We start from the raw sequence: 22030 nt of genomic DNA, 5'->3' as shown, positions 1-22030 counted from the left end.
CATTGTCCTGTTGAAATTTACATTTTTGCCCAAGTCTACGGTCTTTTGCACTCCGAAACAGGCTCTCGTCGAGGATTTGCCTGTATTTGGCTCTATTCATTGTTCCCTCTGTCCCCGACCAACCCCATTCATTGACGCTATAACTGCTTTAGCGCCTATTGACGAAAGTATCTTCTTTGCGGTGGGCTTTTTGTTAAGAGCTCTGGCACTCGGTCTGAAAGTTAACATGCATCGGATATCAGCGAGAAATAATAATACATAAAACAAAGCTTAAATTGACACACACCTCGTTCGGGTTAGTGTCCCCACACACCATGTCGCCATGGTTACAGCGCTTGTTTGCGGAATACAAGAGGCGACAACCTGTGCTAATTAGCTATCTAACATACTCCAAACACGTGTGTGTAAACCTAACCCCAGAGAGGAAGAGAGAGGCCCGACTCTGCGGAAAATCTGTCTCCTTCCAGCAAGTGGCATTTTTTCGTTTTGCCCACTAAGCAAGGACTTTTTTTTTTAATGGAGGTCAATGAGAGTATCTCGAATTTGGTCAACAACAAAAAAATGGCTTATTTGCTACGTGAGGTTTATTTGATTGAATAGAATTTTCGTAATGCTTAAGTTGTTACAACTGTATTGATATTAGTAGGACATGTGACATCCCGGCAACATTGAGAAAAAACACTTTATTTATGCGTTGTCTGGAGATGGCTATGCATATTCATGACATCAGGCTAGTAGCATAGCATTTGTCAACAACCTTTATCAAATATTTAAAAAACGATTGTAATAATGAGATGTATCCACCAATCCAAAGAAAGGATTTGCGGGTGCTAGATAGCATGCCGTTCCGCTTTGTGGACAATGACTCCCATTGTTAGAGTGGAGAGACATGTTATGTGTCTTGTCAGTATATTCATAATCTTTGGTAACTCAGGAAGTGTAGCGGAAGTGTAGTTTCGTCGGATGGAGGCACCCGTAGCTGTATGGATCTGTGCAAAACTGCTACAGTAAGTATCTTTTTTATTTGAAGGATTCTTTCTCGCTGATGAATGTTTCGAAAGCAATGATTATTGACGTTTCTAAATGTTAAAACACAGCGTTGGGATTGTGGTTCACATGAAGTAGACATGGGCAAAGCTAATGGCTAGAGTTTGAGAGCTATCCCCGAACATGTCTAGCTAGAAAGCCCAGCCTGCGTTTATAGCCTTTGTTTCATGTGTGAATGTTAGATCTGACATGTTTTTACATGGGTTGAATGTTAACCGAATTCACCACGTGTCATATGTTATCTTACAATGTTTTGAAGGTGAAAAATAGACTTACGTTGTAACTTGCCTCTAGCATTAATGGAAAAGCGAAACAATGGACTTGTTCTATATTTTGAAAGCTTATGGAACGAAACATTCCAGGTTAAGGGTCTGCACGAAGGGCATTGCGTCGTGCATAAGAACAGCCCTTGGCGGTGGTACAGTATATTCAAAGGGTTTTAAGACTAGACCACAGCCTGTCGTTTCCAATGGGAACAAATTAGTTATGGTGGGCAGAGCCAAGCACGAGCTAGCGAGACTTTATTGCCGTGTTGCATATTTCCGTTATGGAACGCCTCTTCTGTGAATTGCGCGTCTGCAATAACTCAATTCTCCTTTGCACTCCTTATAAACAACGCGATTTTTTAAAAACCATTTTTGCAAAGGGAAAAGTCTACAAAACGTAGTCCACACTGTTCATAACAGACTATAGTCTTAAGAACAGAAAACTGTATTGAGATCAAATGTTTGGTATATTGGCCATATATAACCACACCCCTCGGACATTGTCTTAATTATACTATGACATTGTTGAATACTGGTTTCTTATTGGCTTGAAGAACATTTTAGATCGTGCATTATTTCCGTATAACGCACAGTATTTTTGCACTGTAGCGTTCAATGGCTATAGGTCATTCTTACATGTTCTATGTTTGAGCTGCTTTTGAACGCCAAAGTCAAATTGAAAACATTATTGGCATTGTTGAATTCGATTTTCATAACGGCAAGCGAGGACTGATTATGGTTTGGTTAGCTTAACTAGCAAGTCTGTTTGTTTGGTTACCACGGCAACTACTGTATACTCTATCTAGTAAACTTGCTCGCTACTTCAGTGGATGTTTAACACATTTTTATAGCAACAAATGTGTTAAATTTATAGCCATGGTATAAAAGGGATAATCAATTCGGGGCTCTAAGCATTCTCTGAAAAATAATACAATTCCGTGGAAGGTCAGTTCCGCTCCAATAGCGCGTCATGGAACAAACCTTCCACGTTGTTCATTATTTTCCATGGCACGCATAGCCCCTCGTTGATTATCCCTTACAAAATGTATAGGAATCGTGGTTATCAAATACACATTTTAAAAACACCAAAACAGATTTACCACGTGATCAAAGTTCCACAACACGTGGTACCTGAATAAAAAAACATGGAGGATGAAGTTGATTAAAGAGGCTGCTGTATTTTTGTGATCAGATTTACCCAAATATCACAGCTGTTAGTTTGGCTAGCTCATTGCCTGTCTTGGGAAGAATTTAAGGCAATATATTTTCTCTAGTGACAGGTTCTAGAATTCAGTGACGGTGTTTCGGGCGGCTCGAGGAGCAGCAGCAGCGATGGAGGGGTTCGGGACTATAAACTTCCCCATGTTAGCAGACGAAGAAGAAAGCTGCAGTGCCTCTGCTGTGCCAAGTAACGGTAGATTTTACAGCACGTCACTGCAGGTATTGTGGGGCTAAATGCCAACACACTTTTACCAATTGATTCGTACTAGACGGGTAGCAACGGAGTTAACGTTACGTCAGTCAACGTTACGTCAGTCATCCAGGAAATATAGCCTTAGCACGCTAGTTTAGGCACCCCCCTTCTCCATTGTTGCTAGTTAGCCTGCTGCTAGTTATTCGACACCCTTGTCGAATGATCTCTGATAATAATATCTGCAGTATGCTGTTAGCTAGTTAACAAGTCAATTTCATTACATAAAGTCAACAATAGAAACGAGTCTGAGTTAGTATTGAGTCCATCTGTAATGACTGCTCTTACAGTACTGTGTCTAGTTAGCTAGCTCTGTCGCTCTGGACCAGTGCAACTAACGTTAGCTAGCTAGCTTGCCTAATAAATCAGACTGTGTGTGATAGCTAACGTTAGCTCTGTAGATTTCCACTCTGGGATTCGAAAGAGGCCACTAGCTAGCTCTAGCTGAGTCTGCTACCTCAGCAGAACGACATATTGCCCGTTTTCGCCAGTTCTTAACTCAGCCAAGATAGCGCCACTGTAATTTAGATGCTTACCAATATTACACGGTGAATTGGTGCATAGAACACGAGCTAACGTTACACCATATAATTCTCAAATCTAATTTTATTGGTCGCATACACATGTTTAGCAGATGTCAGTAGTACTTGCTGTATTGTTGTTTTAGCCAGTCAAGCAGTAACTAGCTACTTAGCTATCTCAGGTACCATGAATGATATAAGCACCCATAACTAGTATGTGTGTCATCTCTATTCCCTGAAGTATCCATACAGTATTGTCTTGACAGCTGTAGCTAGTGGGTGGCACGTATTGTTGTTATTACTAGCTTGTTATGCAAAGCTACACAACCTGTGTTTTTACATGTCCGTTTGCACGTCCATTGTACACACATCACCCTAACAGAGTTACTGCATTGCATCATCAGGAGGAGGAGATTTCAGCTGCAATGGAGGACAGGCAGTATTGGGAGCCCGGACCCACTTTTCATTCCGAACAGAGCCCGTTTTCATAAAGCATCTCCGACTAGGACTGCTGCTCAAGGTTCTGTTTTGCCTTTAAAATCATAATGAATAAGATTACAGGGAGGACCATATCTGATATACGCACTCCTACTCTGAGACACTTTTTGGATACAGGCCCTGATGATTGTAGCTTTAATATTCTGCTGCAGGATGTAATGTAACATATTTTCTGATATTAGTCATAATAAGCTACTTTATTTTTCTCCTCTGTGACCATGGTGGTGTAGTTCATGGCATCTCTGTCCCAGAGCCGGCAGCAGAATATAATATAAAGATAATTGGATATCAGTCAATCCCATTTATTTATAAAGCCATTTTTACATCAGCCGATGTCACCAAGTGCTATGCAGAAACCCAGCCGAAAACCCCAAACGGCAAGCAATGCAGATGTAGAAGCACGGTGGCTAGGAAAAACTCCCTAGAAAGGCAGGAACCTAGGAAGAAACCTAGAGAGGAATCAGGCTCTGAGGGGTGGCCAGTCCTCTTCTGGCTGTGCCGGGTGGAGATTATAACAGTACATGGCCAAGATGTTCAAACGTTCATAAATGACCAGCAGGGTCAAATAATAATAATCACAGTGGTTGTAGAGGGTGCAACAGATCAGCACCTCGGGAGTAAATTGGCTTTTCATAGAGTTGAAAACAGCAGGTCTGGGACAGGGAGCACGTCCGGTGAACAGGTTTTAAGGTTCCATAGCCGCCAGGCAGTACAGTTGAAACTGGAGCAGCAGCACGACCACGTGGACTAGGGACAGCAAGGAGTCATCAGGCCAGGTAGTCCTGAGGCATGGTCCCAGGGCTCAGGTCCTCTGGTAGGGGAGGGAGAGAGAGAGAATTAGAGGGTGCATACTTAAATTCACACCGGATAAGACAGGAGAAATACTCCAGATATAACAGACTGATCCTAGCCCCCCAGACACAAACTATTGCAGCATAAATTCTGGAGGCTGAGACAGGAAGTGTCGGGAGACACTGTGGCCCCGTCCGACGATACCCCCGAACACGGCCAACCAGGCAGGATATAACCGCGCCCACTTTGCCAAAGCACAGCCCCCACACCACTAGAGGAATATCATCTGACCACCAAATTACTACCCTGAGACAAGGTTGAGTATAGCCCACAAAGATCTCCCCCACGGCACGAATCCAAGGGAGGCGCCAACCCGGACAGGAAGATCACGTCACTGACTCAACCCACTCAAGTGACGCACCACCCTTCGGGACGGCATGGAAGAGCACCAGTACCCCAGTGACTCAGCCCCCGTAAAAGGGTCAGAGGCAGAAAATCCGTAGCGTACATAGCGTGACCGTAGCGTACATGTAGGTATGTACGACAGAACCAAATCGGAGAGATAGGTAGGCGCAAGCCCATGTAATGCTTTGTAGATTAGCAGTAAGACCTTGAAATCAGCCCTAGCCTTAACAGGAAGCCAGTGTAGAGAGGCTAGCACTAGCTATTTTTTTGGTTCTAGTCAAGATATCAGATGTTAATGAACTCTTCTCCCCTCTGTGACCCCAGGGTGCAGCTGCATGTCCATGGCATCTCTGTGCCAGAGCCAGCAGCAGTGGGTTAAGGCCTCCATCAGTTGTTCATAACAAACTACTCTTTTTCCTCTCTGTGACCAGGGTGTTTTCGTTGAAGAGTGCATGGCGTCTGCATCAGAAGACAGCATGGCGTCCCTGTGCCAGAGCCAGCAGCAGTGTGTGAAGGCCTCCATCGTGTCCAGCTGGCAGCTGGTGGAGGCTCAGGACCAGCTGTGTGGGCTGGAGCTGCACGGCTCCGAGAGTGTTGAGCAGGAGCATGCCCGCGCCATTGCCAGCCAATCAGAGCTCTCTCAGACAGAACAAGAGTGGCGCCGGAAGGAGAACATGCTGGGAGGCAGCAGAAGCCCTGTGCTCAGTGCTGACAGCAGCCAGGATGTGTTTGACAAGGTAACTATGGAAACCTACACACACTCATTGAAACACAAGATAAAAATACCAAGTTAGATGTCCCTGACAATAATAAAAGGGATGCAAACTTGCCACTTCTCGGCGACATTCGCTGTTTTGATCTCAAAATAGGTAATCCGTGTGAATCGTGTCGATCCGGCTTGAGGGTCTGGGTGTTGAGGGCACCACACGTTTCTGGCTACAATCATACACTACCAAAAGTATGTGGAAATCTGCTTGTCGACCATCTCATTCCAAAATCATGGGCGTTAATATAGAGTTGGTTCCCTTTTTGCTGCTATAACAGTCTCCACTCTTCTGGGAAGGCTTTCCACTAGATGTTCGAACATTGATGTGGGGACCTGCTTCCATTCAGCCACGAGAATTAGTGAGGTCGGGCACTAATGTTGAGCGATTAGGCCTGGCTCGCAGTCGGCGTTCCAATTCATCCCAAAGATGTTCGATAGGATTGAGGTCGTTTGCTCTGTGCAGACCAGTCAAGTTCTTCCACACCAATCTCGACAAACCATTTCTGTATGGACCTTGCTTTGTGCATGAGGGCATTGTCATGCTGAAACAGGAAAGGGACTTCTCCAAACTATTGTCACAAAGTTGGAAGCACAGAATCGTCTAGAATATCATTGTATGCTGTGGCGTTAAGATTTCCCTTCACTGGAACTAAGGGGACTAGCCTGAACCATGAAAAACAGCCCCAGACCATTATTTCTCCTCCATCAAACTTTACAGTTGGCACTGTAAACTATGTTTACTATGCATTCGGGCAGGTAGCGTTCTCCTGGCATCCGCCAAACCCAGATTTGTCCGTCGGACTGCCAGATGGTGAAATTTGATTCATCACTCCAAAGAACGCGTTTCCACCTCTCCAGGCGATGCTTGGCATTGCACATGGTGATCTTAGGCTTGTGTGCAGCTGCTTGGCCATGGAAACCCATTTCATGAAGCTCCAGATAAAAAGTTAATGTGCTGACGTTTCTTCCAGAGGCAGTTTGGAACTGTTGCAACTGAGGACAGATGATTTTTATGCACTACGTGCTTCAGCATTCTGCGGTCCCGTTCTGTGAGCTTGTGTGGCCTACCACTTTGCGGCTTAGCCGTTGTTGCTCCTAGACGTTTCCACTTCACAATAACAGCACTTACAGTTGACCGGGGAAGATTTAGCAAGGTAGAAATTTGACAAACTGATTTGTTTGAAAAGTGGCATATTTACATTTTTTACATTTAAGTCATTTAGCAGACGCTCTTATCCAGAGCGACTTACAAATTGGTGCATTCACCTTATGATATCCAGTGGAACAACCACTTTACAATAGTGCATCTAACTCTTTTAAGGGGGGGGGGGGTTAGAAGGATTACTTTATCCTATCCTAGGTATTCCTTAAAGAGGTGGGGTTTCAGGTGTCTCCGGAAGGTGGTGATTGACTCCGCTGACCTGGCGTCGTGAGGGAGTTTGTTCCACCATTGGGGTGCCAGAGCAGCGAACAGTTTTGACTGGGCTGAGCGGGAACTGTACTTCCTCAGAGGTAGGGAGGCGAGCAGGCCAGAGGTGGATGAACGCAGTGCCCTTGTTTGGGTGTAGGGCCTGATCAGAGCCTGAAGGTACGGAGGTGCCGTTCCCCTCACAGCTCCGTAGGCAAGCACCATGGTCTTGTAGCGGATGCGAGCTTCAACTGGAAGCCAGTGGAGAGAGCGGAGGAGCGGGGTGACGTGAGAGAACTTGGGAAAGTTGAACACCAGACGGGCTGCGGCGTTCTGGATGAGTATACTATGACTTTGCCATGTTGAAAGTCACAGAGCTCTTCAGTAAGGTCATTCTACTGCCAATGTTTGTCTATGGAGATTGCATGGTGGTGTGCTCGATTTTTATACACCGGTCAGCAACGGGTGTGGCTGAAATAGCAGGATCCACTAATTTGAAGGGGTGTCCACATACTTTTGTATATATAGTGTACCTCACAAACCGGACCCACTACATTTTCCTCAATGGCCACACCTCGGACTCAACTGCAATTATACAGGGTGTCCCCCAGGGCTCTGTGCTGGGTCCCTTACACTTCATCATCTACATCCTCCTCCTTAATCAGATCCTCCGTCACTTCAACCTTGACTTCCACTGCTATGTCAAACCACCTCTGACCCACATTGAATCCTGCCTCCCTGCAATACAAACATGGATGCAACAAAACTTCAAAACAAAACAGTGATAAAATGTAACACCTCCTCATAGGCACCAAATCCACCCTCACCAAAGCTGGCAACATCACCATTGACAACACCACTGTACGTCTCTCCCTCCCTCCATGCACGCAACCTTGGCGTCATCCTGGACTCCTCCCTGTCCTTTGACCACCACATAAGACACTGTCAAATCCTCATTCTTCCACCGCCGCAACATTGACAAAGTCAGGTCTTCCCTCTCCCGTCCTGCCGCTGAAAACCTCATACATGAATTAATCTCCTCCCGTCTTGACTACTGCAACGCGCTCCTCTTCGGCATCAACTCAAGCTCCCTCCATAAGCTCCAAATGGTTCAAAACTCTGAAGGCTCTCCTCACCCACATTAAGCTCTGGCAGCACATCACCCCTGTCCTCTGAACTCCACTGTCTCCCAATGCATTGATTACAAGATCCTCCTTCTGACCTACAAAGCCCTTCACTGTGATTATTATTATTTGACCATGCTGGTCATTTATGAACATTTGAACATCTTGGCCATGTTCTGTTATAATCTCCACCCGGCACAGCCAGAAGAGGACTGGCCACCCCTCATAGCCTGGTTCCTCTCTAGGTTTCTTCCTAGGTTTTGGCCTTTCTAGGGAGTTTTTCCTAGCCACCGTGCTTCTACACCTGCATTGCTTGCTGTTTGGGATTTTACACTGGGTTTCTGTACAGCACTTTGAGATATCAGCTGATGTAAGAAGGGCTATATAAATACATTTGATTCACCACACCACCCTTACCTCCCAGACCTTCTCCCCTACCAACCCACACGCGCACTCCATTCCACCACAGCAGGCCACCTTGTCATCCAACAGTTGAAGTTAGAGCTTAGGCGACAGGGCCTTGTCCAGGGTTGCTCCTAGGCTCTTTAACTCCCTCCAGCTATCTGTGACTGAGTCCATCACTATCTTTCAGTCCCTCCTAAAGCCCCACCTCTGACAAGGCCTACCCTTAAGCCCAAAAATACTAAATAGCAGTTTGGCTTAGAATACTGACACGAATGCAAACAAAACAAAACGGTGGTAGCAAGTAGGCCTAGTAAACAAAAAATCAGATCGATGAAGGCATGACACAATCTATAATTAAGCTAGTTGCATTAACAGTAAACAAAAGGCAAATGGTGATCCAAATAATGCAGCCTTGCACAGCTGTCTTGCCAAACAAATAGGCCTATAGGCTCGCTTCAAACATGGAAAATCATGCTGCTCATGAGTACAGCAACACGTTGTGATATGGCACAATACACTTCTGTGGATCAAATTCGACCGACTTAATCAACTAAGCAATGCCAGCCTACCACAAACACGTTTCCAGAGTATTGAGATTGTCCAAATATATCTACTTGTTATTCTCTGAAAATATGCAACAATTATTTTTTACCCTTTTGGACCCTCGCAGGTTTGCATCCCTGATAAAGCTACCTACCTGATTAGTACACATGTAATCTTTCTCCACGTACTGTGAGGGCGAGTCTCAATTGTATCTCCTTGATTTCTTGTGTGCTCTCTTGAAACCTTATCAAAACACATTGAAGGAGAAGGTTCTGAAGAGGATGTGAGGAATAGTTATGGACTCAGTGTTTCTCTTTTTTTCCTTCCTATAGAGTATTATTAATTCAAGAAGTAAAAACGTTGAATTGGAGGATCATGACCAGAGCAAAACCTTTGTTCAGAAGTATGAACAAGAATTTAGACATTTCGGTGAGTGAAATGTTTAATCTATAGCTTGTCAAGGTTCAATATTGAGTTATGCAGATCCATGCATTGCTGGTGTTGTCCCTCTAGTGGGGCAGTAGGGGCTGGGGGAGGATGTGGTATTGGTCCGATGGTCTATTGTGATTGGTCAGGCATGTTGCGGAGGTGGGATGACAGCCAGCGGTTCCTGTCTGACCTGCCTCACCTCGTCTGTGAGGAGACTGCCAACTACCTGATCCTCTGGTGCTTCAGACTACAGGCTGAAGAGGTCAGAACAATCACACACGCACACTGTCCTGTTCTGCGTACAATATTTGATACAATATCTGTTATCTAACAGCCAATGTCACCCTTATGTTTCCTTTTCAGAGTTGATGCATAAAGTTTTTTGTTGTTGTTTGTTTTACAATTAGCATTTATTTTCAGCATAAGATTTGTATAAATGCCTTGAAATTGTATGAGGTTTTATCAGTAAGGCCCACCAGAGGGTGCTGTTCCATATGTATTCGCAGTGAGTTAAGCAGGAGGTCCTGCCTCAAACGCCCCCATCAGTGGAGTGGATCAGGGCTGGAGTTCCGGCTGTCCTCCATTCGTTCTGCCATCTTAATTGCTGCTGTCTTAGTAGGAATATCTAGCGCCATAATCGAGGCGTTTTCACCCCACCGCGACAGCTACTCACTAATGGTGGGGGGGGGGGAAACATGTCAGGAAACTAGGTTGAACTTGTTCCTAATGTATAATAAGAACTCCCTTTTGTCCTCAAGCTCACACGCAGAGTATCTGGATAAGAACTACATATGTTAATATCAACCACAGTGTTTCAGTTGGTCACTGGGGCATCTGTTTGAGACTGCTTGATGTGCCTTTCACTCCACTACCCATAGTGCTATGGGCCTCGGTCAAAAGTAGTGCACTGTTTTAAGGGCATAGGGTGCCATTCGGTGTCAGAGTCTGGCGGAAGGCCTCATCTCCCCCTACCCTCACCCCTTGCACTCAAGGGCATATCAACAGATTTTTCACCTAGTCGACTCGTGGATTTGAACCAGCGATCTTTTGGTTTCTGGCCTAACACTGTTAACAAGCTAGACTACCCTCCGCCCAATGTTAGAGGTTGTTGTAACAGTGAAAGGTTCCATCCTGTCCACTTTCCCCTGCCAGAAAGAGGCCTTTAAAAATATATATTTTTACAGTTCAGGTTTACAAATGTTTACTTTATAGTATAGACTACAGAGACTGTATTTGTGTTATACAGATGAATTCACTTTAAAAAAATAAATAATAATTAAACATTGTTTTTATTCAACCACAGAAAGAGGCGTTGATGGAGCAGGTAGCTCACCAGGCTGTTGTTATGCAGTTTATCCTGGAGATGGCCAGCACCTCCCAGCAGGACCCCAGAGGCTGCTTCCGTCAGTTCTTCCACAAAGCCAAAGTAAGCCTCTATCTATCCTGGGCACTGTTTTAGATAGTGATGGAACTTAGGCATACGGGTGTTTTTTAACGATGCATCGTACAAAATAACGGCCAAAGAAGTCGCACCAGTTTCCCAAAAGACCACGCCGTACACTCGTTACGAAGTGAAACTTAACTGTCGTTACAGGAGCTTTTCTGTGCTGAAAATTATTATAGAATATCTGTGTAAGAGTTTGCTGTAGCTCTTAAATGGCTATTCAAAGTCATCTTTAAAAAAGAAAAAAGTTTTACACAATACAATTTTCCCCATCAAGAGAAGAAATGTTCTGTAGCTTATGATTTATATGTTTGCCTTGTGTTATGTATTCTGTGTTTTCTTGTACTATTTTCTATGCAATGTTTATGTAAATTCAGCATTTCTTCAGTTTGTGTGAATTGTGAGCCAGAATGAATATAGACACGTTCGCTAAAGAAAATATCAATGTGACCTAAAAAAATAGGATATGATGACAATGGTTTTGATAATTGCTCAACAAATCATTGTCGCCCAATGACAGGCAGGAATTGAGCTTCAAGTAGGCCTACAGATATTCCACAATTCAAATGATTAAACCTGAGGTTGCAAGTTAAGCTTTGTCAAATGCGTGAGCTTTTAGATAATAGTAGCCTATAGGCATAAAAGATACAAATATTGAAGCGGCTCAGATGTAGCCTAATGACTTAATACTAGGTAGGTATATCGATTGCCCACACAGTACCAGTCATAAGTTTGGACACCTACTCATTCAAGGGTTTTTCTTTATTACTATAATCTACATTGTAAAATAATAGTGAAGACATTAAAAATATGAAATAACACATGGAATCATGGAGTAACCCCAAAAATTGTTAAACAAATCAAAATATTTTTTAGAGTTTTCAAAGTAGCCACCCTTTACATTAATGACAGCTTTGCACACTCTTGGCATTCTCTCAACCAGCTTCACCTGGAATGCTTTTCCAACAGTCTTGAAGGAGTTCCTACATATGCTGAGCATGTGTTGGCTGCTTTTCTTTCATTCTGCAGTTCAACTCATCCCTAACCATCTCAATTGGGTTGAGGTCAGGTGATTGTGGAGGCCAGGTCATCTGATGCAGCACTCCATCGCTCTCCTTCTTGGTCAAATAGCCCTTACACAGCCTGGAGGTGTGTTGGGTCATTGTCCTGTTGAAAAACAAATGATAGTCCCACTAAGCGCAAACCAGATGGGATGGTGTATCGCTGTGGTAGCCATGTTGGTTAAGTGTGCCTTGAATTCTAAATAAATCACTGACAATGTCACCAGCAAAGCACCATCACACCTCCTCCTCTGTGCTTCACGGTGGGAACCACACATGCGGGGATCATCCGTTCACCTACTCTGCGTCTCACAAAGACATGGCGGTTAGAACAAAAAATCTCAAATTTGGACTCATCAGACCAAAGGATAGATTTCCACCGGTCTAATGTCCATTGCTCATGTTTCTCGGCCCAAGCAAGTCTCTTCTTATTGGTGTCCTATATTAGTGGTTTCTTTGCAGCAATTTGACCATGAAGGTCTGATTCACACAGTCTCCTCTGAACAGTAGATGTGTCTGTTACTTGAACTCTGTGAAGCATTTATTTGGGCTGCAATCTGAGGTGCAGTTAACTCTAATGAACTCATCCTCTGCAGCAGAGGTAACTCTGGGTCTTCCTTTCCTGTGGCGGTCCTCATGAGGGCCAGTTATCATAGTGCTTTGTTTTTTGCTACTTCACTTGAAGAAACTATCAAAGTTACGTTTTCTGGATTGACTGACCTTCGTGTGTTATTTCATAGTTTTGATGTCTTCACTATTGTTCTACAATGTAGAAAATAGTAAAAATAAATAAATAACCCTTGAATGAGTACGTGTGTCCAAACTTTTGACTGGTACTGTTCATCAGGGATGGGCAACTGGTGGCCCACCTTTTGCAGGTCCTTTTTTGAAGAAAAAAATGTGCATTTTTTGGAAGAGGGGAAGTCAGTTGGGGTCTCAACATACAGTGGGGAGAACAAGTATTTGATACACTGACAATTTTGCAGGTTTTCCTACTTACAAAGCATGTAGAGGTCTGTAATTTTTATCATACGTACACTTCAACTGTGAGAGAAGGAATCTAAAACAAAAATCCAGAAAATCACATTGTATGATTTTTAATTAATTAATTTGCATTTTATTGCATGACATAAGTATTTGATACATCAGAAAAGCAGAACTGAATATTTGGTACAGAAACCTTAGTTTGCAATTACAGAGATCATACGTTTCCTGTAGTTCTTGACCAGGTTTGCACACACTGCAGCAGGGATTTTGGCCCACTCCTCCATACAGACCTTCTCCAGATCCTTCAGGTTTCGGGGCTGTCGCTGGGCAATACGGACTTTCGGCTCCCTCCAAAGATTTTCTATTGGGTTCAGGTCTGGAGACTGGCTAGGCCACTCCAGGACCTTGAGATGCTTCTTACGGAGCCACTCCTTAGTTGCCCTGGCTGTGTGTTTCGGGTCGTTGTCATGCTGGAAGACCCAGCCACGACCCATCTTCAATGCTCTTACTGAGGGAAGGAGGTTGTTGGTCAAGATCTCGCGATACATGGCCCCATCCATCCTCCCTTCAATACGGTGCAGTCGTCCTGTCCCCTTTGCAGAAAAGCATCCCCAAAGAATGATGTTTCCACCTCCATGCTTCACGGTTGGGATGGTGTTCTTGGGGTTGTACTCATCCTTCTATTCCTCCAAACACGGCGAGTGGAGTTTAGAGCAAAAAGCTCTATTTTTGTCTCATCAGACCACATGACCTTCTCCCATTCCTCCTCTGGATCATCCAGATGGTCATTGGCAAACTTCAGACGGGCCTGGACATGCGCTGGCTTGAGCAGCGGGACCTTGCGTGCGCTGCAAGATTTTAATCCATGACGGCGTAGTGTGTTACTAATGGTTTTCTTTGAGACTGTGGTCCCAGCTCTCTTCAGGTCATTGACCAGGTCCTGCCGTGTAGTTCTGGGCTGATCCCTCACATTCCTCATGATCATTGATGCCCCACGAGGTGAGATCTTGCATGGAGCCCCAGACCGAGGGTGATTGACCGTCATCTTGAACTTCTTCCATTTTCTAATAATTGTGCCAACAGTTGTTGCCTTCTCACCAAGCTGCTTGGCTATTGTCCTGTAGCCCATCCCAGCCTTGTACAGGTCTACAATTTATCCCTGATGTCCTTACACAGCTCTCTGGTCTTGGCCATTGTGGAGAGGTTGGAGTCTGTTTGATTGAGTGTGTGGACAGGTGTCTTTTATACAGGTAACGAGCTCAAACAGGTGCAGTTAATACAGGTAATGAGTGGAGAACAGGAGGGCTTCTTAAAGAAAAACTAACAGGTCTGTGAGAGCCGGAATTCTTACTGGTTGGTAGGTGATCAAATACTTATGTCATGCAATAAAATGCAAATTAATTACTTAAAAATCATACAATGTGATTTTCTGGATTTTTGTTTTAGATTCCGTCTCTCACAGTTGAAGTGTACCTATGATAAAAATGACAGACCTCTACATGCTTTGTAAGTAGGAAAACCTGCAAAATCGGCAGTGTATCAAATACTTGTTCTCCCCACTGTACATACTGTTGAGAGTTAGAATAATAGAATACACAAGGTGCCATTTTGAAATCTGGATGTGCATCAGCAGTCACTCAATTAGCCCATGTCAGCATTTTCTTTTTTTCTTGATTCGTAAATTAGTCTAGCTGCTAGGAATACACTTGTAGTAAGCATGGTCGAATTACCGACTGGCATGGGGCCCATTGATCATCAGTTATCATGTTAAAAACTGCAAACATTTGCCTCCACCCTATGGCAAAATGTGTAGAATTGCAGGAAAATAACTTTTACAGCACAAGACTGTTCTCGTCGATGTCACAAGGGGGCCGCTAAAATATTTTGCTTAGGAACACCTGCTCTTTCCATGTCAGACTGACCAGGTGAAAGCTATGATTCCTTATTGATGTCTCCTGTTAAATCGACTTCAATCAGTGTAGATGAAGAGACGGTTTTGTGGAAACGGCTTGTAAATCAGCCTTGGTCTGTCTGCTGAGTCACTGTCGAGACATTATACCACAAAGTAATTTTAAGAAAAATTATTTACCCACCGTCTAACCAGTTGTTATTAATAAGCTAGGTTAAGGAATTATTCAACTTTTTGTGTTGTAATTCAATGACCAAACTTGTTTTTTGTTATTATGTAACTAACATGTTAAAAAACAAATACTACTTTTGCTGGAGGAAGGAAGGTGTACGGACAGTGATGTAAAGTGGTCAGATGACCACTAGAGTGACAGGAGTCAAGAAGGCAATGATACAACACAACAAGGCAATGATATACAGCTACATGATTTCATACCAACACACTATTGCATTCATGTGAAAACATTGTAAGCCTTTCTGTATGATTTCCAGTCTGACATGTTGATATGATTGTAAGTTCCTTCTGTGAACAGTATGGTTTCATGCCAAAATATGTTGCATTTCTCATCTGTAGACATTTATCTACAACTGACACTCTTTTAATATATGCCGTTTTAGAAGACATTTGTTGCATCTGTTATGATTCCAAGTTCCCCTTGTCAACAGAGGATGATCAAGTGAATATACTTTAATGCCGTTGTCATTTCTTTCTATGCAAGGCAGGACAAGAGGGGTACTTGGACGTATTCCATACTGAGCTAGAGGCCTTTAAGCAGAGAGTAAAAGAGCACACTGTCAAGTGCAAAGGAGAGACACACCCTAACTTTACAGAGCACCAGAGCAGCACAGCACGCTGTCGTCCGGACCCCAAAGAAGTTCTAGAATCTTTACCCCCTGTAAGTATTCCAAATGACATCATTTACATGTGTGGAACGTTTGCGATTTTTTTTATATATATTTTTTTATATATATATATATTTTTTTAATGTATTTTTGAAGCTGTACGTTCTGATATGTACTACTATGTGAATATATATATATACGGTACTATATGTATGATTCTATTCCTATCATTCTGGAACAGGAACTGAAGTCCGGCTTCCAGCTGCAAGACATGCAGATTCTCCAGAATGTTCTCAGCACCATGAATCCACAGGTATTGGCTACACTTCTCACCACAGTTTCCACAGAGGCAGACACGTGCTGTAGGCCTGTCGGATCTGTTTATTCAGCCACACTATTTGTTGAGAAAGAAACATTTTCTTATGTGAACATTGATTGAGATAACCGACGGAAATATCCCAAGATACCGTAACTGAAATTCATGCTCAAGTTCAAGCTGTGCTCTCTGTTTTTGAAACCGAGGGTAAATTAACAGTCGGTGTGTTGCTTTAAAACATAATTACTTTCTGGAGAGTGGGAGAGAGAGAGAGAGAGAGTGAGTGGGAGGGAGGGAGTGAGTTAAAGAATGAGATCACCCCCAACTGGGCACCTAAAGTCTGACTTCCTGCCAAATCCTAACAGACGGAGGGAAAATCAACAAATGTCCTCCTCCACAAATTATACTTAGTTAGCAGCAGGGGCTTAGTTGGAAGTCTAGACGTGGGCCAATTTAACTCCTGTTACATAAGCATTGTAATCTGCTTGAGCAGCACAGTGTGTCAACCCCTGTGTGCATCCTAAATGGCACCCGTTTCCCTATATAGTGCACGTCAAAAGTAGTGCACTATAGGGAATAGGGTGTTATTTGTACATTCACTCAGAGCAGACGGGTCTACTCTCCAACCCCCCCCCCCCCCCCCCCCACATGCTCACGAAACACCGGGCCTGTATTCACAAAGAGTCTCAGAGTAGGAGTGCTGCTGATATAGGATCAGTTTAGCCTCTTAGATCATAATGCATGAGATTATATGGACAGAGGGTTGGACCTGATACTAGAACAGCACTTCTATTCTGAGATGCTTGTTAAATACGGTCCCTGGAGAGTTGTTCACTGGAGTTAGACATAGCAGACTCCTTTTTAGATTGAGTGCTGCTGAAAGGTGTTACTACAGGGAACTTGGCGATAGGGAGTTAGCAATGTTCGCTATCAGATGCCCCGCAGAGCAGGTGGATTAGGGTCGCAAACTACACTTCCCAGGGAGCAATGTTTAGCACTAACCCATAGAAATGAACTCGTCATATTGTAGAAGTGTGTCTGCTTTCTTCTTTAGATGAGTTATGCCTACCTGTACGGCAATAATTTGCATTATTTATTTTTGAATTCTCTCGGGGAGTTGAAGTTGCCCTTACGTTCTGTCTCTGTTTTGTACCACCAGGTGGCAGAGTACCATGTGAAGCGCTGCCTGGAGGCTGGCTTGTGGACCAACAGAGAAGGGAGATGGTCCAAGGAGGACGCTACTTTAGAAACAGACGACCTGCGCATGATGGAGACATAGCGAATGTGGCGCAAGCGCCCTCCTTCTCCCCATCGGTTCATGACACTCAATAGAAATATTACAAAATGGAGGAAAAAAGGGCTGAACTCCCAGACTTATTTTTGTATGCTGCAGAATCTGCGCTGGAATGTGTCCTGCACTTTATATTTGTTCAAAACAAAAAAAAGTATTTAAGGGAAGACGATTGGTAGGTATTTTGAAGTGCTTACTGTACCTTTGCTTATATCGCTAAAGTATCTCTTATGTCATATCTTGAAGGGAGTTTAAAACAGGTTATCTACAGTAGGTTTGACTGGATCCGGCACAGTCCTTCCCTAGCAGGAGGGGGGGGGGAAACCTGAGCATTAGAATAAAACACGCTCTTGTTGTAACTAAAAGTACACGTTGTTTTTTAATGGACGAAACAAAAGGCCCGTTCCTGGACTCATGGTTCTGCAGTGGACATCTCCGACGTGCTGTCTAAAACTGCTATGACACTAGTGTTATGTGGTCAAAACTTTCAGAGGAACTGCTCAGTGCTCCTTTAAACTCCTGCGTGTCCAGTTCGTCGTCATTAGGCCAAACATTGACAGTACCACGGTGTTGCCACGACGACATAACTATGCAAAGTGATCTGTTGACCGCTGTACCCGAATTCTTTTGTTTTTGTTACTGCTCGTCACTCCACCTCAACCAACCCTCCAAAAATGTGTACGTCTGTCTATGTCCGTCACAGAAGAATGAGCTTCTCAACATAAGTGTGTGGCTGCTAAACCTGCTCACAGACTTGATTGTGGAATAGAAACAGGTCGTAAAACTTTCTGGCTGACGTGGCGTGATTAACATCCTGTGTCAGGCTCTGCTTCGGTGCTCTGTTTGAAATGGAACAGCTTTAAAACAACTGTGTTCAGGGGAAATGCTTTTCACAGGCCTACCCGCCATATTAGGTACTTAGACTTTTGCAGAGCGTCCACGGTCGACATTAAATGGAAAGCTGTTTGTTGCTTTTCACCATTTAAATCTTTTTATTGTATTTGTTTATTTTACATTTTTAAACAGTTGGCCTGAATACAGTCTCTTCCAGCTAGTGAGACTTGATAATAAATAACACACTTGTTATGAAATAAGGTTTAAGGTTCATTAAAGTATATTCATACATGTATACACATTTAATAAAGTAATTATTCCTTTGGCTGATCAAAGTACAGATAATGTGCTACAAAAATAATGCATATAATATGCTGGTCAGACATTCGGCATACATTTTTTGTATAGATTAATCTGATTACAAATCTAAACTCCCAAGGCATGGCCACAGTCAGAGAAAATATACAAATATCGTAATTAAAACTAGGCATCGGCTAATTACAGCTTTTTTTGAGAATCTACGTCTCCGTGATAACTTATGAGCCTGGCATCCAAATAGATTTTCTGACGTTTCACTTCGCGGGAGTGCAACGTTCCCTCTGGTTTAACCAGGCTAACAACTTCAAATGACAGCTATTCTAAACTACTGCATTTCTGGTGACAAATGTGTCACTGAAATCAGTGTCATTGGCATTAAGTATTTTTTTAATCATTAATTAATTGCATGGTGATCCACATTTTTTTTTTCTAATTTAAAAGCGACATGATATATTGTCATGTCAACAATAGGCACTTGGCCCTAAAGATGAATTCAAGACAACTTCACCTAATATAATGGCACTTTTCCCTTTACCCCATTATAGTTGTCCTGTACACAGACAGATCTGTTTGTGCTGTTCTGCCAACTTCTATGGTCATTGTTTGGCATGACTATAGAAGTTGGCCAGAGGACAAACAGATCTGTATTGTAGCTTGTTGCCAGGTGATGTGGTTTTGTATCCAATTCATACCAGTCCTTGGTCAGGCTACATATGGAATGAACAGAGATGGAATGTGACATTTTAGTTGAATGAGTGGTCCTCACCCACATATGTTGTAGTACTAAATGAGATGGTCTTATATAGGCACTGAGATACTGTTACATTTTGGACCGAAGAGTTGAGTCCCATTTAAAGTTGTGGTAAACTGATCCATTCTTTTCCCGGGAGAGTATTCTATGCTTTCCCAACAACCTTTTTAATTTTGTGGGGAGAGTTTTTTGGACAGGAAGGCCTGAATGTGAGGCCAGGTCTTGTTGGTTTCCGTTCCTGAGAATGTCTCCAACACCCCTTTACTCCTGTTGTTAGAAACAGACATTAGTACCTCATGACAGTCATGAAAGTTATCACAATAAACATAAGCAGTGAACCAGGTCATGTTCAGTAGGTTAAAAAAAAAAACGTTTTGAAATGGGGAGGTACTACTACCTTTTTCTCCAATAAGAACACATTTCCGCTAAATGTTTTGCTGCCGTATGCTCTACTGAACGCAACCCAGTTCTTAACTACATAATACTTTCAAGGTTGCCAACATAGATCATTCACTGTTTAACAAAGGGAAAGAGATCACTGTACAGTGTAATGCATTCACTGTCTGGTCTCATTTCTGAAACCTGAATCCTTTGTTACAGCCCCAAGTTATTTCAGTTCTCAGACTGGTCTCTAGTAGGGTTTATTCATCTTTATCAATTTACCAGTGAAGAAGAGCCCCAACATCTATGTTATCAATAACTTGGACGCTATAACATCCTATGTACACAGGGAGCTCTGCCTACTGTTTTCCTTTTTTGAATTGGCCAGTGAAATGTGTGGATGTGATTTTCATCTTGACCTTCACACATGCACTTAGCTATGCATCTAAATTCAAATTTCTAGCTAATTGAGATGAATGTCTGTTTGTTACACCACCTTATGTCGCAGTTCTGAAAGGGCAGATATACAGTAAGCCTTGAAGCCTATGATGACCTGAGAAGGGCCACTGCAATGTTATTATGCAGTTACAGCTTATATAATTTAATAACTAATATAACGGTATATCAAATGTGTTGTACTAGACTGGTATGTTTTTGGAGAGAAATAAATACAGTGTGTATATATACAGTTGAAGTCGGAAATTTACATACACTTAGGTTGGAGTCATTAAAACTCGTTTTTCAACCACTCCACAAATTTCTTGTTAACAAACTATAGTTTTGGCAAGTCGGTTAGGACATCTACTTTGTGCATGAGACATGTAAATTTAACAATTGTTTACAGACAGATTATTTCACTTATAATTATCACAATTCCAGTGGGTCAGAAGTTTACATAACCTAAATTGACCTTGCCTTCAAACAGCATGGAAAATTCCAGAAAATGTCATGGCTTTAGAAGCTTTTGATAGGCTAATTGACATCATTTGAGTCAATTGGAGGTGTACCAGTGGATGTATTTCAAGGCCTACCTTCAAACTCCGTGCCTCTTTGCTTGACATCATGGGAAAATCAAAAAAAATCAGCCAAGACCTCAGAAAAAAAATTGGAAACCTTCACAAGTTTGGTTCATCCTTGGGAGCAATTTCCAAACACCTGAAGGTACCACGTTCATCTGTACAAACAATTGTGCGCATGAATAAACACTATGGGACCACGTAGCCGTCATACCGCTCAGGAAGGAGGCGCGTTCTGTCTCCTAGAGATGAACTTACTTTGGTGCGAAAAGTGCTAATCAATCCCAGAACAACAGCAAAGGACCTTGTGAAGATGCTGGAGGAAACGGGTACAAAAGTATCTATATCCACAGTAAAACGAGTCCTATATCGACATAACCTGAAAGGCCGCTCGGCAAGGAAGAAGCCACTGCTCCAAAACCGCCATAAAAAAGCCAGACTATGGTTTGCAACTGCACATGGGGACAAAGATCGTACTTTTTGGAGAAATGTCCTCTGATCTGATGAAACAAAAATAGAACTGTTTGGCCATAATTACCATCGTTATGTTTGGAGGAAAAAGGGGGAGGCTTGCAAGCAGAAGAACACCATCCCAACCGTGAAGCACGGGGGTGGCAGTATCATGTTGTGGGGGTGCTTTGCTGCAGAAGGGACTGGTGCACTTCACAAAAGAGGGCATCATGAGAAAAGGAAAATTACGTGGATATATTGGAGCAACATCTCAAGACATCAGTCAGGAAGTTAAAGCTTGGTCGCAAATGGGTCTTCCAAATGGACAATGACCCCAAGCATACTTCCAAAGTTGTGGCAAAATGGCTTAAGGACAACAAAGTCAAGGTATTGGAGTGGCCATCACAAAGCCCTGACCTCAATCCTAGAGAAAATGTGTGGGCAGAACTGAAAAAGTGTGTGTGTGAGCAAGGAGGCATACAAACCTGACTCCGTTACACCAGCTCTGTCAGGAGCAATGGGCCAAAATCCACCCAACTTATTGTGGGAAGCTTGTGGAAGGCTACCCGAAACGTTTGACCCAAGTTAAACAATTTAAAGGCAATGCTACCAAATACTAATTGAGTGTATGTAAACTTCTGACCCACTGGGAATGTGATGAAAGAAGTAAAAGCTGAAATAAATCTTTCTCTCTACTATTATTCTGACATTTCACATTCTTAAAATGAAGTGGTTATCTTAACTGACCTAAGACA

At 43.0% G+C, this 22030-nt stretch overlaps 2 protein-coding genes across 5 annotated transcripts in view; one reads left to right on the top strand and one right to left on the bottom strand.

Annotated features, from left to right (window-relative positions):
* Window positions 1-893: 893 nt before the first annotated feature.
* LOC139543619 (hsp90 co-chaperone Cdc37-like 1) lies at window positions 894-20493 on the top strand. Of its 3 annotated transcripts, XM_071349883.1 has the most exons (9): window positions 894-1007; window positions 2588-2753; window positions 5432-5737; window positions 9579-9675; window positions 9822-9937; window positions 10979-11101; window positions 15795-15971; window positions 16160-16231; window positions 17394-20493. In XM_071349883.1, the coding sequence occupies exons 2-9, from the start codon at window positions 2646-2648 to the stop codon at window positions 17511-17513; spliced, it is 1119 nt and encodes a 372-aa protein (XP_071205984.1). In that variant the 5' UTR covers window positions 894-1007; window positions 2588-2645; the 3' UTR covers window positions 17514-20493. The 3 variants fall into 3 exon arrangements, with proteins under 3 accessions (XP_071205984.1, XP_071205986.1, XP_071205985.1); XM_071349885.1 differs by lacking the exon at window positions 2588-2753 and having other exon boundaries at window positions 906-1007; XM_071349884.1 differs by lacking the exon at window positions 894-1007 and having other exon boundaries at window positions 2438-2753.
* Window positions 4092-22030, bottom strand: part of ak3 (adenylate kinase 3) — a 36796-nt gene continuing 18857 nt past the window's right edge. The window contains exon 5 of one of the 2 annotated variants that reach the window (XM_071349887.1): window positions 4092-4614. In XM_071349887.1, the coding sequence (XP_071205988.1) occupies window positions 4551-4614 (64 nt within the window). In that variant the 3' untranslated portion in view covers window positions 4092-4550. Of the gene's footprint in view, window positions 4615-18638; window positions 19696-22030 lie in introns of those variants that run through there. The other variant, XM_071349886.1, reaches the window with a different exon arrangement.

This window comes from Salvelinus alpinus, chromosome 18, assembly GCF_045679555.1.
Source record: "Salvelinus alpinus chromosome 18, SLU_Salpinus.1, whole genome shotgun sequence".
NCBI lineage: Eukaryota > Metazoa > Chordata > Actinopteri > Salmoniformes > Salmonidae > Salvelinus > Salvelinus alpinus.
This window is presented reverse-complemented; position numbering and strand designations above follow the sequence as displayed.